This window comes from Lethenteron reissneri, chromosome 62, assembly GCF_015708825.2.
Source record: "Lethenteron reissneri isolate LAM-NWPU_2019-01 chromosome 62, ASM1570882v1, whole genome shotgun sequence".
Taxonomy (NCBI): domain Eukaryota; kingdom Metazoa; phylum Chordata; class Hyperoartia; order Petromyzontiformes; family Petromyzontidae; genus Lethenteron; species Lethenteron reissneri.
This window is the reverse complement of record NC_083840.1, coordinates 4,548,369-4,562,220: the sequence shown is the minus strand read 5'-3', so window position 1 is coordinate 4,562,220 and position 13,852 is coordinate 4,548,369. Positions and strand designations below refer to the sequence as shown.

Below are 13,852 nucleotides of genomic sequence, written 5' to 3'. Positions count from 1 at the left end.
ACCAGGCGAGGTAGTCAACATCTCATAGCCACCGTGGGATCGAGACCACGACCTCCTGTGTACCAGGCGAGGTAGTCAACATCTCATAGCCACCGTGGGATCGAAACCACGACCTCCTGTGTACCAGGCGAGGTAGTCAACATCTCATAGCCACCGTGGGATCGAGACCACGACCTCCTCTGTACCAGGCGAGGTAGTCAACATCTCATAGCCACCGGTGGATCGAGACCACGACCTCCTGTGTACCAGGCGAAGTAGTCAACATCTCCGAGCGATTCGAGGAGAAAGCAGAAACTTAGGACAGGCGTCAACACACAAAGTGGCTGTCCCATGCAAGAATTTCGCAAATCGTTGGCTCACCACGGCTGGACCATTAATTTAGCATGGCCACAAATCGCCACCTGGCCCCAAACCACGAAGGTTCACCGCCTCCGACAAGCACTCACCTGCTCAGCTCACCACCACCCTACTCAGCTCACCACCACCCTCACCACCACCATCACCACCAGTCTACCAACTCACCACTACCCTCACCACCACCCTACCAACTCACCACCACCCTCACTACCAGTCTACCAACTCACCACCACCCTCACCACCAGTCTACCAACTCACCACCACCCTCACCACCACCCTCACCACCACCCTCACCAACTCACCACCACCCTCACCACCACCGTCACCACCACCCTCACCAACTCACCACCACCCTCACCACCACCCTACCAACTCACCACCAGCCTCACCACCCCCCTACCAACTCACCACCACCCTCACCACCACCCTCACCACCACCCTCACCACCACCCTACCAACTCACCACCACCCTCACCAAAACCCTACCAACTCACCACCACCCTCACCACAGTGGCAAGATGTTAACTACCTCGCCTGGTATACAGGAGGTCGTGGGCTCGATCCCGACCCTGACGCCTGCTGCTGTATATTTGGAGTTTGAGTGTCTCTCTCATCATCATCACGGTGGCTAGGAGATGTTAACTACCTCGCCTGGTTTACAGGAGGTCGTGGGCTCGATCCCACGGTGGCTAGGAGTTGTTGACTACATCGCCTGGTCTACAGGAGGTCGTGGCTTCGATCCCAACCCCTTTACGCCTGCTGCTGCTGTATATTTGGAGTTTGCGGTGTCTGTCTCCTCGTGGATGCGTGGATTTTTCTCCGGGTCCTCCGGTTCTACCCTCCACATTTAGACTCACCATCACCACGCGTTCAGAGTATTTGGCGACTTCTACAAATTTCCACACGATGACCACGATAAGCACCACTTCGTTGATCCATCATTTGTGGCCAGGTGGTTTCTTGAAAGAAAAAAATTCGCAACGTTGCTCAGTGGGGCCTTAAGCCTCGTTAAATAAAAAAAAACCCCAACGTAGTTTAGTGTTGTTTTTAAGACCGCCGGCGCGCCTATCTCTCGCGCGATATCCCAGAAATGTATTTCTTTGAAACTTGGACCTGCGCACCATATAAACCGCATTTTTTCGGGGGACGGCGAGGTCAAAATCCTGCCGGTTCACGTGTTCCACGGCAGATAACGGAGGCGCCTTGGAGAAGGAGAGAGAGAGAGAGAGATACACAATGTGTGCACCTGCCGGCTGCAGATACGGGCGCCACAGTGGCTAGGAGATGTTAACTACCTCGCCTGGTTTACAGGAGATCGTAGGTGCGATCCCGACCCTGACGCCTGCTGCTGTATATTTGGAGTTTGCGTGTCCCTCTCATCATCATCACGGTGGCTAGGAGATGTTAACTACCTCGCCTGGTATGCAGGAGGTCGGGGGTTCGATTCCAACCCCTATGCCTGCTGTATATTTTAAGTTTGCATTGTCTCTATTTCATCATCATCACGGTGGCTAGGAGATGTTAACTACCTCGCCTGGTCTACAGGAGCTCGTGGGTTCGATCCCGAGCCTGACGTCTGCTGCTGCTGTATATTTGGAATTTGCGTGTTTCTCTCCTCGTGGTCGCGTGCATTTTTCTCCGGGTCCTCCGGTTTTCCCCTCCACATTTAGACTCACCATCACCACGCGTTCAGAGTGATTTGGCTGCTGCTGTACATTTCCACGCGATGGTGATGATGGTGATGATGATGGTGGTGGTAGTGACGATGATGGTGGTGGTGATGATGGTAGTGGTGGTGGTGACGATGATGATGATGGTGGTGGTGGTGACGATGATGATGGTGGTGATAATGATGATGGTGGTGGTGGTGATGATGATGGTGGTGGTGGTGATGATGGTGGTGGTGGTGATGATGATGGTGGTGGTGATGATGATGGTGGTGGTGATGATGATGATGGTGGTGGTGATGATGATGATGGTGGTGGTGATGATGATGGTGGTGATGATGATGGTGATGATGGCGGTGGTGGTGCTGATGATGATGGTGATGATGGTGGTGGTGATGATGATGATGATGGTGGTGGTGGTGATGATGGTGGTGGTGATGATGGTGGTGGTGATGATGATGGTGATGATGGCGGTGGTGGTGCTGATGATGATGGTGGTGGTGGTGGTGATGATGATGGTGATGATGATGATGGTGGTGGTGGTGGTGATGATGATGATGGTGGTGGTGATGATGATGGTGGTGATGATGATGGTGATGATGGCGGTGGTGATGGTGATGATGATGATGATGGTGGTGGTGATGATGATGGTGGTGATGATGATGGTAATGATGGCGGTGGTGGTGCTGATGATGATGGTGATGATGATGGTGGTGATGATGGTGGTGATAAGACATCCACGGCGTTGAGCAGCTATCATTTGCGATCGCCCGGGGTCGCTCCTCAAAGAGAACTGCATCGCTCAGTGGGACCTTACCTGGCAAGCAATAAAAATAGTTTGTAGTTGAATACGTTTTGCAACCGGCACAATTCGATCATGAAATAGAGGGGGATGGGGGGGGGTTGGAAGGGTGGGTGGACAGGTGTCTGGGTGGGTGGGTTCGTGTGTTGGTTGGGTTGGTGGGTGGACAATTGTGTGGGTGGGTTTGTGTGTGGGTGGGTGGAGTGGTGGGTGGGCGGGTTCGTGTGTTGGTTGGGTGGGTGGCCAGTTGGGTGGGTGGGTTTGTGTGTTGGTTTGGTGGGTGGGTGGACAAGTGTGTGGGTGGGTGGGTTTGCGTGTTGGTTTGGTGGGTGGGTGGAGTGGTGGGTGGGCGGGTGGGTTTGTGTGTTGGTTTGGTGGGTGGGTGGACAATTGTGTGGGTGGGTGGGTTTGTGTGTTGGTTTGGTGGGTGGGTGGAGTGGTGGGTGGGCGGGTTCGTGTGTTGGTTGGGTGGGTGGCCAGTTGGGTGGGTGGGTTCGTGTGTTGGTTGGGTTGGTGGGTGGACAATTGTGTGGGTGGGTGGGTTTGTGTGTTGGTTGGGTTGGTGGGTGGACAAGTGTGTGGGTGGGTTTGTGAGTTGGTTTGGTGGGTGGGTGGAGTGGTGGGTGGGTGGGTGGCTTTGTGTGTTGGTTGGGTTGGTGGGTGACCAGGCGTGTGGGTGGGCGGGTGGTCGGGCATCGTGTGGGTGGCTAATGTCCAACAACGGGAGGGGGACGGAGGGGGTCGCGGTGATCGGGGGCGTCGTCGTCGTCGTCGGGGGGGGCCGGAGGATAAATACCGTGGACCACCCGGCACCGACCGCTGCCGTGCTCTCGCTCGCAAAGCAACAGCACCGCCGCCCCGACTCCCAAGCGGCGCGAACGCGCTGACCCACCGACCGTCGCCAAGTCGCGCTTCGGAGCGAGCCATGGGTCGCGGGGAAGGCCGCAGCAGCCGCAGCAGCAGCAGCAGCAGCGATGGCGGGTCGAGCGAGTGCGGTGCTGGGAAGAAGAAGAAGCAGCGACGCTCATGGAGCCGACTGGAGATCGCGCTGACGGTGACGGCCTCTCTGTTCGTGGTGGCCTGCGCCGCTCTCATCGCCGTCGCCTGGCTCGCCGTGGAGGACAGCAAACAGAGCGGCAAGACAGGTCACCGATTGCGCGTTTTCTAATCGGGTGTTGCCGGCGGCGGCGGTGCTGGCGCTCAGCGACGAATTGCCCAAGTTCTGCGGTCCTTTACGTATGCTGAGACGTTTATCGGCAATAACTCACGCGTGCGTGCGAGGGAGAAACACTCTATCCCGTACAGGTCGTGTCCATATCGTGGGACACCTTTTGTTTGTCAGTGTCAAAGTATAAAAAATAAAGTTGTTTAAACAGGAGCTGTGGTAAGATGTTCAAACACCAAGTAGATATTTTTTCTCAGGAATTAAGTCTCAATTAACCACACAGAGTGCTTGTGGTGAGCACGCAAACAAACATGCTCTGCTAATATTTGCATTGTCTTTGAAACTGATTGGCCTACACCGGCCACAGCATATGTTATGGATATATTATAATATAAAATATGTTATGCATATATTATAATACTACCCAGGAACAAACATTTTATTACATGGTGCTATCAGTTTCAAATACAATGCATGTATTATCCAAACGTGTTTGTTTTGCGTGTTCACCACAGGTAAGCATGGTTAATGCAGACTTGATTCCTTGCGAACGGCACCTATTTGGTATCTGAACATCTTATCGCAGCTCCTGTTTTATTGCCAGACAGGGTACAAAGCTATTCCGTTGTTTCAGACTTTGATACTGGCAAAAAAGACAGGTGACCTGTGATACGGGATAGTGTTTCTCCCTCGCACGTACGCTGTGAATTATCTCTGAGTGCCCTGGTATCCTCCCGCCGCGGTGGATATAAACACTCATGTGGCCGATAACATCTCAGTATATGTAGAGGATCGCAGAACTTAGGCAATTAGTTGGTAGCGCCGGCTCCTCACTACGGCGTGGTGATGATGTTTTTTTAAAATCTCAATTCTGTAAAAAAAATGTTTACATTATTTATTGTTATCTGAAAAGGAGTGGGGGGGGGGGCAGATATTAATTTAGATAGCAGATTAAAACTAATTTACAAAAATAAGAAATGATTTAAATTTTAATGCCAGTATTAAAATAAATATACTGTTGCTGTAATAACTTAATGTGTCATAACTTTTGGGCAACCCTGTACGAACAATAAAACCATAGGAACAAATATATATTTTATTATATAATTTTATTTTTAATTTACTTTTATTAATTAAAATTTTTATTTTTTTACCTACGTGACTTTACCGAAAAAAACCCCAAGAATATATAAATGCCATCGAAAGAATTTGAACAGTAACGATCCGTGGGATCGTCAGTCTAGCGGCGGACCTGCCAGCCTGTGACCACTAGTCTCACGGAACTGTGGCAGCTTCACGTTTATCGCCACCGTAAAACACCTCGTGCATTGCGTTAAACGGCGAGCAGTTTAGATTTGTAGATAGCTAAGCGTTGAGATTTGTAGATAGCTAAGCGTTGAGATTTGTAGATAGCTAAGCGTTGAGATTTGTAGATAGCTAAGCGTTGAGATTTTTAGATAGCTAAGCGTTGAGATTTGTAGATAGCTAAGCGTTGAGATTTGTAGATAGCTAAGCGTTGAGATTTGTAGATAGCTAAGCGTTGAGATTTGTAGATAGCTAAGCGTTGAGATTTGTAGATAGCTAAGCATTGAGATTTGTAGATGGCTAAGCGTTGAGATTTGTAGATAGCTAAGCGTTGAGATTTGTAGATGGCTAAGCGTTGAGATTTGTCGATAGCTAAGCGTTGAGATTTGTCGATAGCTAAGCGTTGAGATTTGTAGATAGCTAAGCGTTGAGATTTGTAGATAGCTAAGCGTTGAGATTTGTCGATAGCTAAGCGTTGAGATTTGTAGATAGCTAAGCGTTGAGATTTGTCGATAGCTAAGCGTTGAGATTTGTAGATAGATAAGCGTTGAGATTTGTAGATAGCTAAGCGTTGAGATTTGTAGATAGCTAAGCATTGAGATTTGTAGATAGCTAAGCTTTGAGATTTGTAGATAGCTAAGCATTGAGATTTGTCGATAGCTAAGCGTTGAGATTGGTAGATAGCAAAGCGTTGAGATTTGTAGATAGCTAAGCATTGAGATTTGTAGATAGCTAAGCGTTGATATTTGTAGATAGCTAAGCGTTGAGATTTGTAGATAGCTAAGCGTTGAGATTTTTAGATAGCTAAGCGTTGAGATTTGTAGATAGCTAAGCATTGAGATTTGTAGATAGCTAAGCGTTGAGATTTGTAGATGGCTAAGCGTTGATATTTGTAGATAGCTAAGCGTTGAGATTTGTAGATAGCTAAGCGTTGAGATTTGTCGATAGCTAAGCATTGAGATTTGTAGATAGCTAAGCGTTGAGATTTGTAGATAGCTAAGCGTTGAGATTTGTAGATGGCTAAGCGTTGGGATTTGTAGATAGCTAAGCGTTGAGATTTGTAGATAGCTAAGCGTTGAGATTTGTAGATAGCTAAGCGTTGAGATTTGTAGATGGCTAAGCGTTGAGATTTGTAGATGGCTAAGCGTTGAGATTTGTAGATGGCTAAGCGTTGAGATTTGTAGATGGCTAAGCATTGAGATTTGTAGATAGCTAAGCGTTGAGATTTGTAGATGGCTAAGCGTTGAGATTTGTAGATGGCTAAGCGTTGAGATTTGTAGATAGCTAAGCGTTGAGATTTGTAGATAGCTAAGCGTTGAAATTTGTAGATAGCTAAGCGTTGAGATTTGTAGATAGCTAAGAGTCCCACCTTTCAGAATGGTGCTCTTGTTATCCACTCACATTGCCCAGCATGGGTTCGACTTCCTCCAGGTTGCGTGGAAGCCCCAAATCATTGAGGTCTCCGTAGGGTAACATACGCCCGAACGATGATCCAATGTCAATGATAACACCGCTGGCGTGATTCTTATTGTGTCTGTGTGTGTGGCCTTCATAAGAAAACATACACAGTGAGGGAAAAAAGTATTTGATCTCCTGCTGATTTTGTACGTTCAAATACTTATTTCCCTCATTAAAATGCAAATCAATTTATAACATTTTTGACGTGCGTTTTTCTGGATTGTGTTGCTGTTATTCTGTCTCTCACTGTTCAAATAAACCTACCATTAAAATTAAAGATTGATCATTTCTTTGTCAGTGGGCAAACGTACAAAATCAGCAGGGGATCAAATACTTGTTTCCCTCACTGTATAGTATGCGACTTTGCTTCATAGCACAGAAAGAGGGGCCATTGAGCCTTTGCCTGCGAAAGGTCACCTATGATATATTCTTCATGTGCCCTGACGAAGGGTCGTTGCCCGGAACATCGCCCCACGATGTTAATGACACGAGAGTTTTGTTTTAATCCCTCGGGTTAGATCGCGTGAATATCGACGCGTCGCTTAAACCCGCCGCCACCCGGCATAGCCACTCGGTAAGAGGTTTGCCGTGTTCTGTTCACGCGAAAAAAGCCCCTTACTGACTGACCGTGTGGTCGGGTGGTGGCGGGTTTTAACGACTCATTCATATTCGCGTGATCCTTTACCCGAGCAACCCCATAATTTACACTATGAGACATCTCCTTTACCAGTGGCAAAATATAGTAGTAGGTTTTTACCCTTTAAACTGGTACAAAACTGACACTTTTATACAAGGCATCATGTTTGCAATAACCGCAACACAAGCAGTCAAAATGCAATCAAAAAGAAACAACTCTGATAATGGTAATGATATGCACTGTTCTTGAAGTTGATTGATCCACACCCGAGACAGCTTTCCTTAGAGCCTAGTCTCCATTGATGTTGGACCAGATGACGCCAAAAGGGCTTTTGTTTCTTTTTGTTTGCATTTTGACTGCTTGTGTTGCGGTTATTGCAAACATGATGCCTTGTATAAAGGTGTCAGCTTTGTACCAGTTTAAAGGGAAAAAACCTACTACTATAACCCCATAATTGCGGACGCGGTAAACGCCGCGTCATCGTCGTTGGCCGGGCTCGCACACCACTGGCAATGGAGGCGCAGCACCGACCAGATGTTGGCGCTCCGTCAACCGATTTCGCACGCGGAGATGACGTTGAGCCCTGCAAGCCTGACTCTGCTGATGAGAACGCCGATTGTCAAAACCAGCCAGTTCACCGGCATCGATTGAAGCGACGGGTGAACTCTGCCGCTGATGAGACGTCGGATGTCTAAGCTGGCTCCAGGAGGGTTTTGCTTGCGCTGAGACACCGACGCCGCTTAAGCGATTCGCTCACAGAAGGCCACGCCTGGCTGACGGGATCTGTTCAAACAAATGGAAATACTGTTGTATGGAGGGATGCTTACGAGCAGGAGGTGGAGGTGGTGGAGCAAAAGGAGGTGGAGGAGAAGTAGGAGGAGGTGGAGCAGGAGGAAGATTAAGACGAGCAGGTGGAGGAGGCATTGGATGAGGAGGAGCAGTAGGAGGAGGAGACAGTGGAGCAGGAGGCAGAGGTCGCAACCGGGTACCCGATACCCGTACCCTACCCGATACCCAGCTACCCGTACCCGGCCGGGTACGGGTATGGGTACGTTTGCGACCCTGGTGCGGCCGGGTACGGGTAGACCGTGAGTCACTGGTGAGTAACTGTTTGTCACTCATTTCTCAACGTCTTGTCTCTTCTCACAATTCAAGTCCTAGAATCAACCCACCCGCGCCTGCAACATGGCTTCATCCCAGAGGTCGCAATCGGGTACCCAATACCCGTACCCTACCCGTACCCGGCCGGGTATGGGTAGGGTACGGGTACGGCCAGGTACGGGTATGGGTACCCGTTTGCTACCCTGGTGCGGTCGGGTACGGGTACGGGTAAGGAATCAAAACCCGTTTGCGACCTCTGGCAGGAGGATGGAGAGGAGCAGGGTGAGGAGCAAAAGGAGGAAAGCAGTAGGAGCAAGCGGAGGAGCATGTGGAGCAAGTGGAGGTGAAGTAGGAAGCGAAGAGGGAGGGGGTGGAGTAAGAGGAGGAGGATGAGGAGCAGGGGGAGGAGGTGGAGAATGAGGAGGAGGAGGAGGAGATGGAGCCCACTGGTTGACTCCATTCTGTGCGCCCCGCAGAGAGGACTGCGCTGTCTGGCAGCATGAAGATCGTCACCGGAGTCGAGTTCACGCCGGCGCTCCTCGACCGCGAGTCGGCCGAGTTCAAGACGCTCGCCTTCGACTTCGAGAAAACGGTCGCGCACCCCGGGGTCACGCATGGGGTCACGCACGGGGTCAGACACGGGGTCACGCACGGGGTCACGCACGGGGTCACGCACGGGGTCACGCACGGGGTCACGTACGGGGTCACGTACGGGGTCAGACACGGGGTCAGACACGGGGTCACACATGGGGTCACACAGGGGGTCACACGCGGGGTTACTCACGGGGTTGCACTGGGTTAAACTGGGTTGCCCATAGACTAGCTTAGGACGCATAGACTCACATAGAGACTCATAGACTCACATAGAACTCTATGGACCAACATAGAGACTCACGGACACACATAGAGACCAATGAGCTCCAATAGAGACCCATAGACTCACATAGAGACCCATCAACTCACATAGAGACTCATAGACTCACATAGAGACCCATCAACTCACATAGAGACTCATAGACACACATAGAGACCCATGAGCTCCAATAGAGACCCATAGACTCACATCGAGACCCATGGATTCACATGGAGACCCATCAACTCACATAGAGACTCATAGACTCACATAGAGAGCTATAGACTCACACATATACCCATAAACTCACGTAAAGACCCATAAACTCACATAGTGACTCATAGACTCACATAGAGACTCATATAACTCACACAGAGACCAATAGACTCGCATAAAGACCTGTGGACTCACGTGAGAATCGCCCCTCCCCCACCCGCCCACCCCTTCCCCCGGTTCCTCTTTCAGATCAACGACGTCTATTCCGCCAGCGCTATGAAGAATGACTACATCAGCTGCAAGGTGCTGACGTTCAGGTGAGCAGGGGCCCGCAGAACAACGGGATCAAAGTGCGGGCCAAACGATCCTTGCCCCTTGAGTTGGGGGCAGTTCACCAGCCACGTGTTGGTTCAGGGCAAAGCCAGGCCCGACGCTGGCGACCACTTCGCTGAAATGCCGACGCTTGCGTAACGGTGCCCGCGGCATCGGCATTCGTTAGCCCCTACACGCTGACCGGGAGAAACGCCGAGGCGTGATGGGAGGGAGATCGGTTGCTGGGAATGAGGAAACACTGACGAGGGGAGGGAATCAGAGAAGGGGGGCTGTGGGGATGAGAGAGAGACGTCGACAGGAGTGATGGGAGAGGAGAGAGATGTGGATGAAGGAGGGAGCTGTGTATGAAGAAGAGAGTTGTGGATGATGGAGGGAGCTGTGGAGGAAGGAGGGAGCTGTGGATGAAGGAGGGAGCTGTGGATGAAGGAGGGAGCTGTGGATGAAGGAGAGAGCTGAGGATGAAGGAGGGAGCTGAGGATGAAGGAGCGAGCTGTGGATGAAGGAGGGAGCTGTGGATGAAGGAGAGAGCTGTGGATGAAGGAGGGAGCTGTGGATGAAGGAGAAAGCTGTGGATGAAGGAGGGAGGCTGTGGATTAAGGAGAGAGTTGTGGATGAAGGAGGGAGCTGTAGATGAAGGAGAGAGCTGTGGATGAAGGAGGGAGCTGTGGATGAAGGAGGGAGTTGAGGATGGAGGAAAGAGCTGTGGATGAAGGAGGGAGCTGTGGATGAAGGAGAGAGCTGTGGATGGTGGGAGCTGTGGATGAAGGAGGGAGCTGTGAATGAAGGAGAGAGCTGTGGATGAAGGAGGAAGCTGTGGATGATGGAGGGAGCTGTGGATGAAGGAGGGAGCTGTGGATGAAGCTGTAGATAAAGAAGGGACCTCTGGATGAAGGAGGGAGCTGTGGATGAAGAAGAGAGTTGTGGATGAAGGAGGGAGCTGTGGGTGAAGGAGGGAGCTGAAGATGAAGGAGGGAGCTGTGGATGAAGGAAGGAGCTGTGGATGAAGGAGGGAGCTGTGGATGAAGGAGAGAGTTGTGGATGAAGGAGGGAGCTGTGGATGAAGGAGGGAGCTGTGGATGAAGGAGAAAGCTGTGGATGAAGGAGGGAGGCTGTGGATGAAGGAGAGAGTTGTGGATGAAGGAGGGAGCTGTGGATGAAGGAGGGAGCTGTTGATGAAAGAGAGAGCTCTGGATGAAGGAGGGAGGTGTGGATGAAGGAAGGAGCTGTGGGTGAAGGAGATAGCTGTGGATGAAGGAGAGAGCTGTGGGTGAAGGAGAGAGCTGTGGATGAAGGAGAGAGCTGTGGATGAAGGAGAGAGCTGTGGATGAAGGAGGGAGCTGAGGATGGAGGAGAGAGCTGTGGATGAAGGAGGGAGCTGTGGATGAAGGAGGGAGCTGAGGATGGAGGAGAGAGCTGTGGATGAAGGAGGGAGCTGTGGATGAAGGAGGGAGCTGTGTCATGAAGGAGAGAGCTGTAGATGAAGGAGAGAGCTGTGGATGAAGGAGGAGCTGTGGATGAAGAAGGGAGCTGAGGATGGATGAGAGAGCTGTGGATGAAGGAGGGAGCTGTGGATGAAGGAGGGAGCTGTGGATGATGGAGGGAGCTGTGGATGAAGGAGAGAGCTGTGGATGAAGGAGGGAGGCTGTGGATGAAGGAGAGAGTTGTGGATGAAGGAGGGAGCTGTGGATGAAGGAGGGAGCTGTGGATGAAGGAGGGAGCTGTTGATGAAGGAGGGAGCTGTTGATGAAAAGAGAGCTGTGGATGAAAAAGAGAGCTGTGTATGAAGGAGAGAGCTGTGGATGAAGGAGGGAGCTGTGGATGAAGGAGGGAGCTGTGGATGAAGGAGGGAGATGTGGATGAAGGAGGGAGCTGTGGATGAAGGAGAGAGCTGTAGATGAAGGAGAGAGCTGTGGATGAAGAAGGGAGCTGTGGATGAAGGAGAGACGTGGATGAAGGAGAGAGCTGTGGATGAAGGAGGGAGCTGTGGATGAAGGAGGGAGATGTGGATGAAGGAGGGAGATGTGGATGAAGGAGGAGCTGTGGATGAAGGAGAGAGCTGTGATGAATGGAGAGAGGCTGTGGATGAAGGGGAGAGCTGTGGATGAAGGAGGGAGCTGTGGATGAAGGAGAGAGTTGCGGATGAAGGAGGGAGCTGTGGATGAAGGAGGGAGCTGTGGATGAAGGAGGGAGCTGTGGATGATGGAGGGAGCTGTGGATGAAGGAGGGAGCTGTGGATGAAGGAGGGAGTTGCGGATGAAGGAGGGAGCTGTGGATGAAGGAGGGAGCTGTGGATGAAGGAGGGAGCTGTGTGGATGAAGGAAGGAGCTGAGGATGAAGGAGGGAGCTGTGGATGAAGGAGGGAGCTGTGGATGAAGGAGGGAGCTGTGTGGATGAAGGAAGGAGCTGAGGATGAAGGAGGGAGCTGTGGATGAAGGAGGGAGCTGTTGATGAAGAGAGAGCTCTGGATGAAGGAGGGAGGTGTGGATGAAGGAGGGAGCTGTTGATGAAGGAGGGAGCTGTGGATGAAGGAGAGAGTTGTGTATGAAGGAGAGACATGTGGATGAAGGAGAGAGCTGTGGATGAAGGAGGGAGCTGTGGATGAAGGAGGGAGCTGTGTATGAAGGAGAGAGCTGTGGATGAAGGAGGGAGCTGTGGATGAAGGAGGGAGCTGTGGATGAAGGAGGGAGCTGAGGATGGAGGAGAGAGCTGTGGATGAAGGAGGGAGCTGTGTGGATGAAGGAGGGAGCTGTGTGGATGAAGGAAGGAGCTGAGGATGAAGGAGGGAGCTGTGGATGAAGGAGGGAGCTGTGGATGAAGGAGGGAGCTGTGTGGATGAAGGAAGGAGCTGAGGATGAAGGATGGAGCTGTGGATGAAGGAGGGAGCTGTTGATGAAAGCAAGAGCTCTGGATGAAGGAGGGAGCTGTTGATGAAGGAGGGAGCTGTGGATGAAGGAGAGAGTTGTGTATGAAGGAGAGACATGTGGATGAAGGAGAGAGCTGTGGATGAAGGAGGGAGCTGTGGATGAAGGAGGGAGCTGTGGATGAAGGAGGGAGCTGTGGATGAAGGAGAGAGCTGTGGATGAAAGAGGGAGCTGTGGATGAAGGAGGGAGCTGTGGATGAAGGAGGGAGCTGAGGATGGAGGAGAGAGCTGTGGATGAAGGAGGGAGCTGTGGATGAAGGAGAGACCTGTGGATGAAGGAGAGAGCCGTGGATGAAGGAGGGAGCTGTGGATGAAGGAGGGAGCTGTGGATGAAGGAGGGAGCTGTGGATGAAGGAGAGAGCTGTGGATGAAGGAGGGAGCTGTTGATGAAAGAGAGAGCTCTGGATGAAGGAGGGAGGTGTGGATGAAGGAGGGAGCTGTTGATGAAGGAGGGAGCTGTGTATGAAGGAGAGACATGTGGATGAAGGAGAGAGCCGTGGATGAAGGAGGGAGCTGTGGATGAAGGAGGGAGCTGTGGATGAAGGAGGGAGCTGTGGATGAAGGAGAGACCTGTGGATGAAAGAGAGAGCCGTGGATGAAGGAGGGAGCTGTGGATGAAGGAGGGAGCTGTGGATGAAGGAGGGAGCTGTGTATGAAGGAGAGAGCTGTGGATGAAAGAGGGAGCTGTGGATGAAGGAAGGAGCTGTGGATGAAGGAGGGAGCTGAGGATGGAGGAGAGAGCTGTGGATGAAGGAGGGAGCTGTGGATGAAGGAGTGAGCTGTGGATGAAGGAGAGAGCAGTGGATGAAGGAGGGAGCTGTGGATGAAGGAGGGAGCTGTGGATGAAGGAGAGAGCTGTGGATGAAGGAGAGAGTTGTGGATGAAGGAGGGAGCTGTGGATGAAGGAGGGAGCTGTGGGTGAAGGAGGGAGCTGTGGGTGATGCTGTGGATGAAGGAGAGAGCTGAGGATGGAGGAGAGAGCTGTGTATGAAGGAGGGAGCTGTGGATGAAGGAGGGAGCTGTGGGTGAAGGAGGGA

The 13,852-nt window shown here is 51.4% G+C and overlaps 1 protein-coding gene across 1 annotated transcript in view; it reads left to right on the top strand.

Annotated features, from left to right (window-relative positions):
• The first annotated feature begins 3,631 nt into the window (after positions 1 to 3,631).
• The window catches only part of LOC133358590 (enteropeptidase-like), a 52,362-nt gene continuing 42,141 nt past the window's right edge, over positions 3,632 to 13,852 (top strand). Inside the window, exons 1-3 of the mRNA XM_061576957.1 lie at positions 3,632 to 3,971; positions 8,969 to 9,084; positions 9,811 to 9,878. Of these exons, the coding sequence (XP_061432941.1) occupies positions 3,752 to 3,971; positions 8,969 to 9,084; positions 9,811 to 9,878 (404 nt within the window). The 5' untranslated portion in view covers positions 3,632 to 3,751. The remainder of the gene's footprint in view (positions 3,972 to 8,968; positions 9,085 to 9,810; positions 9,879 to 13,852) is intronic.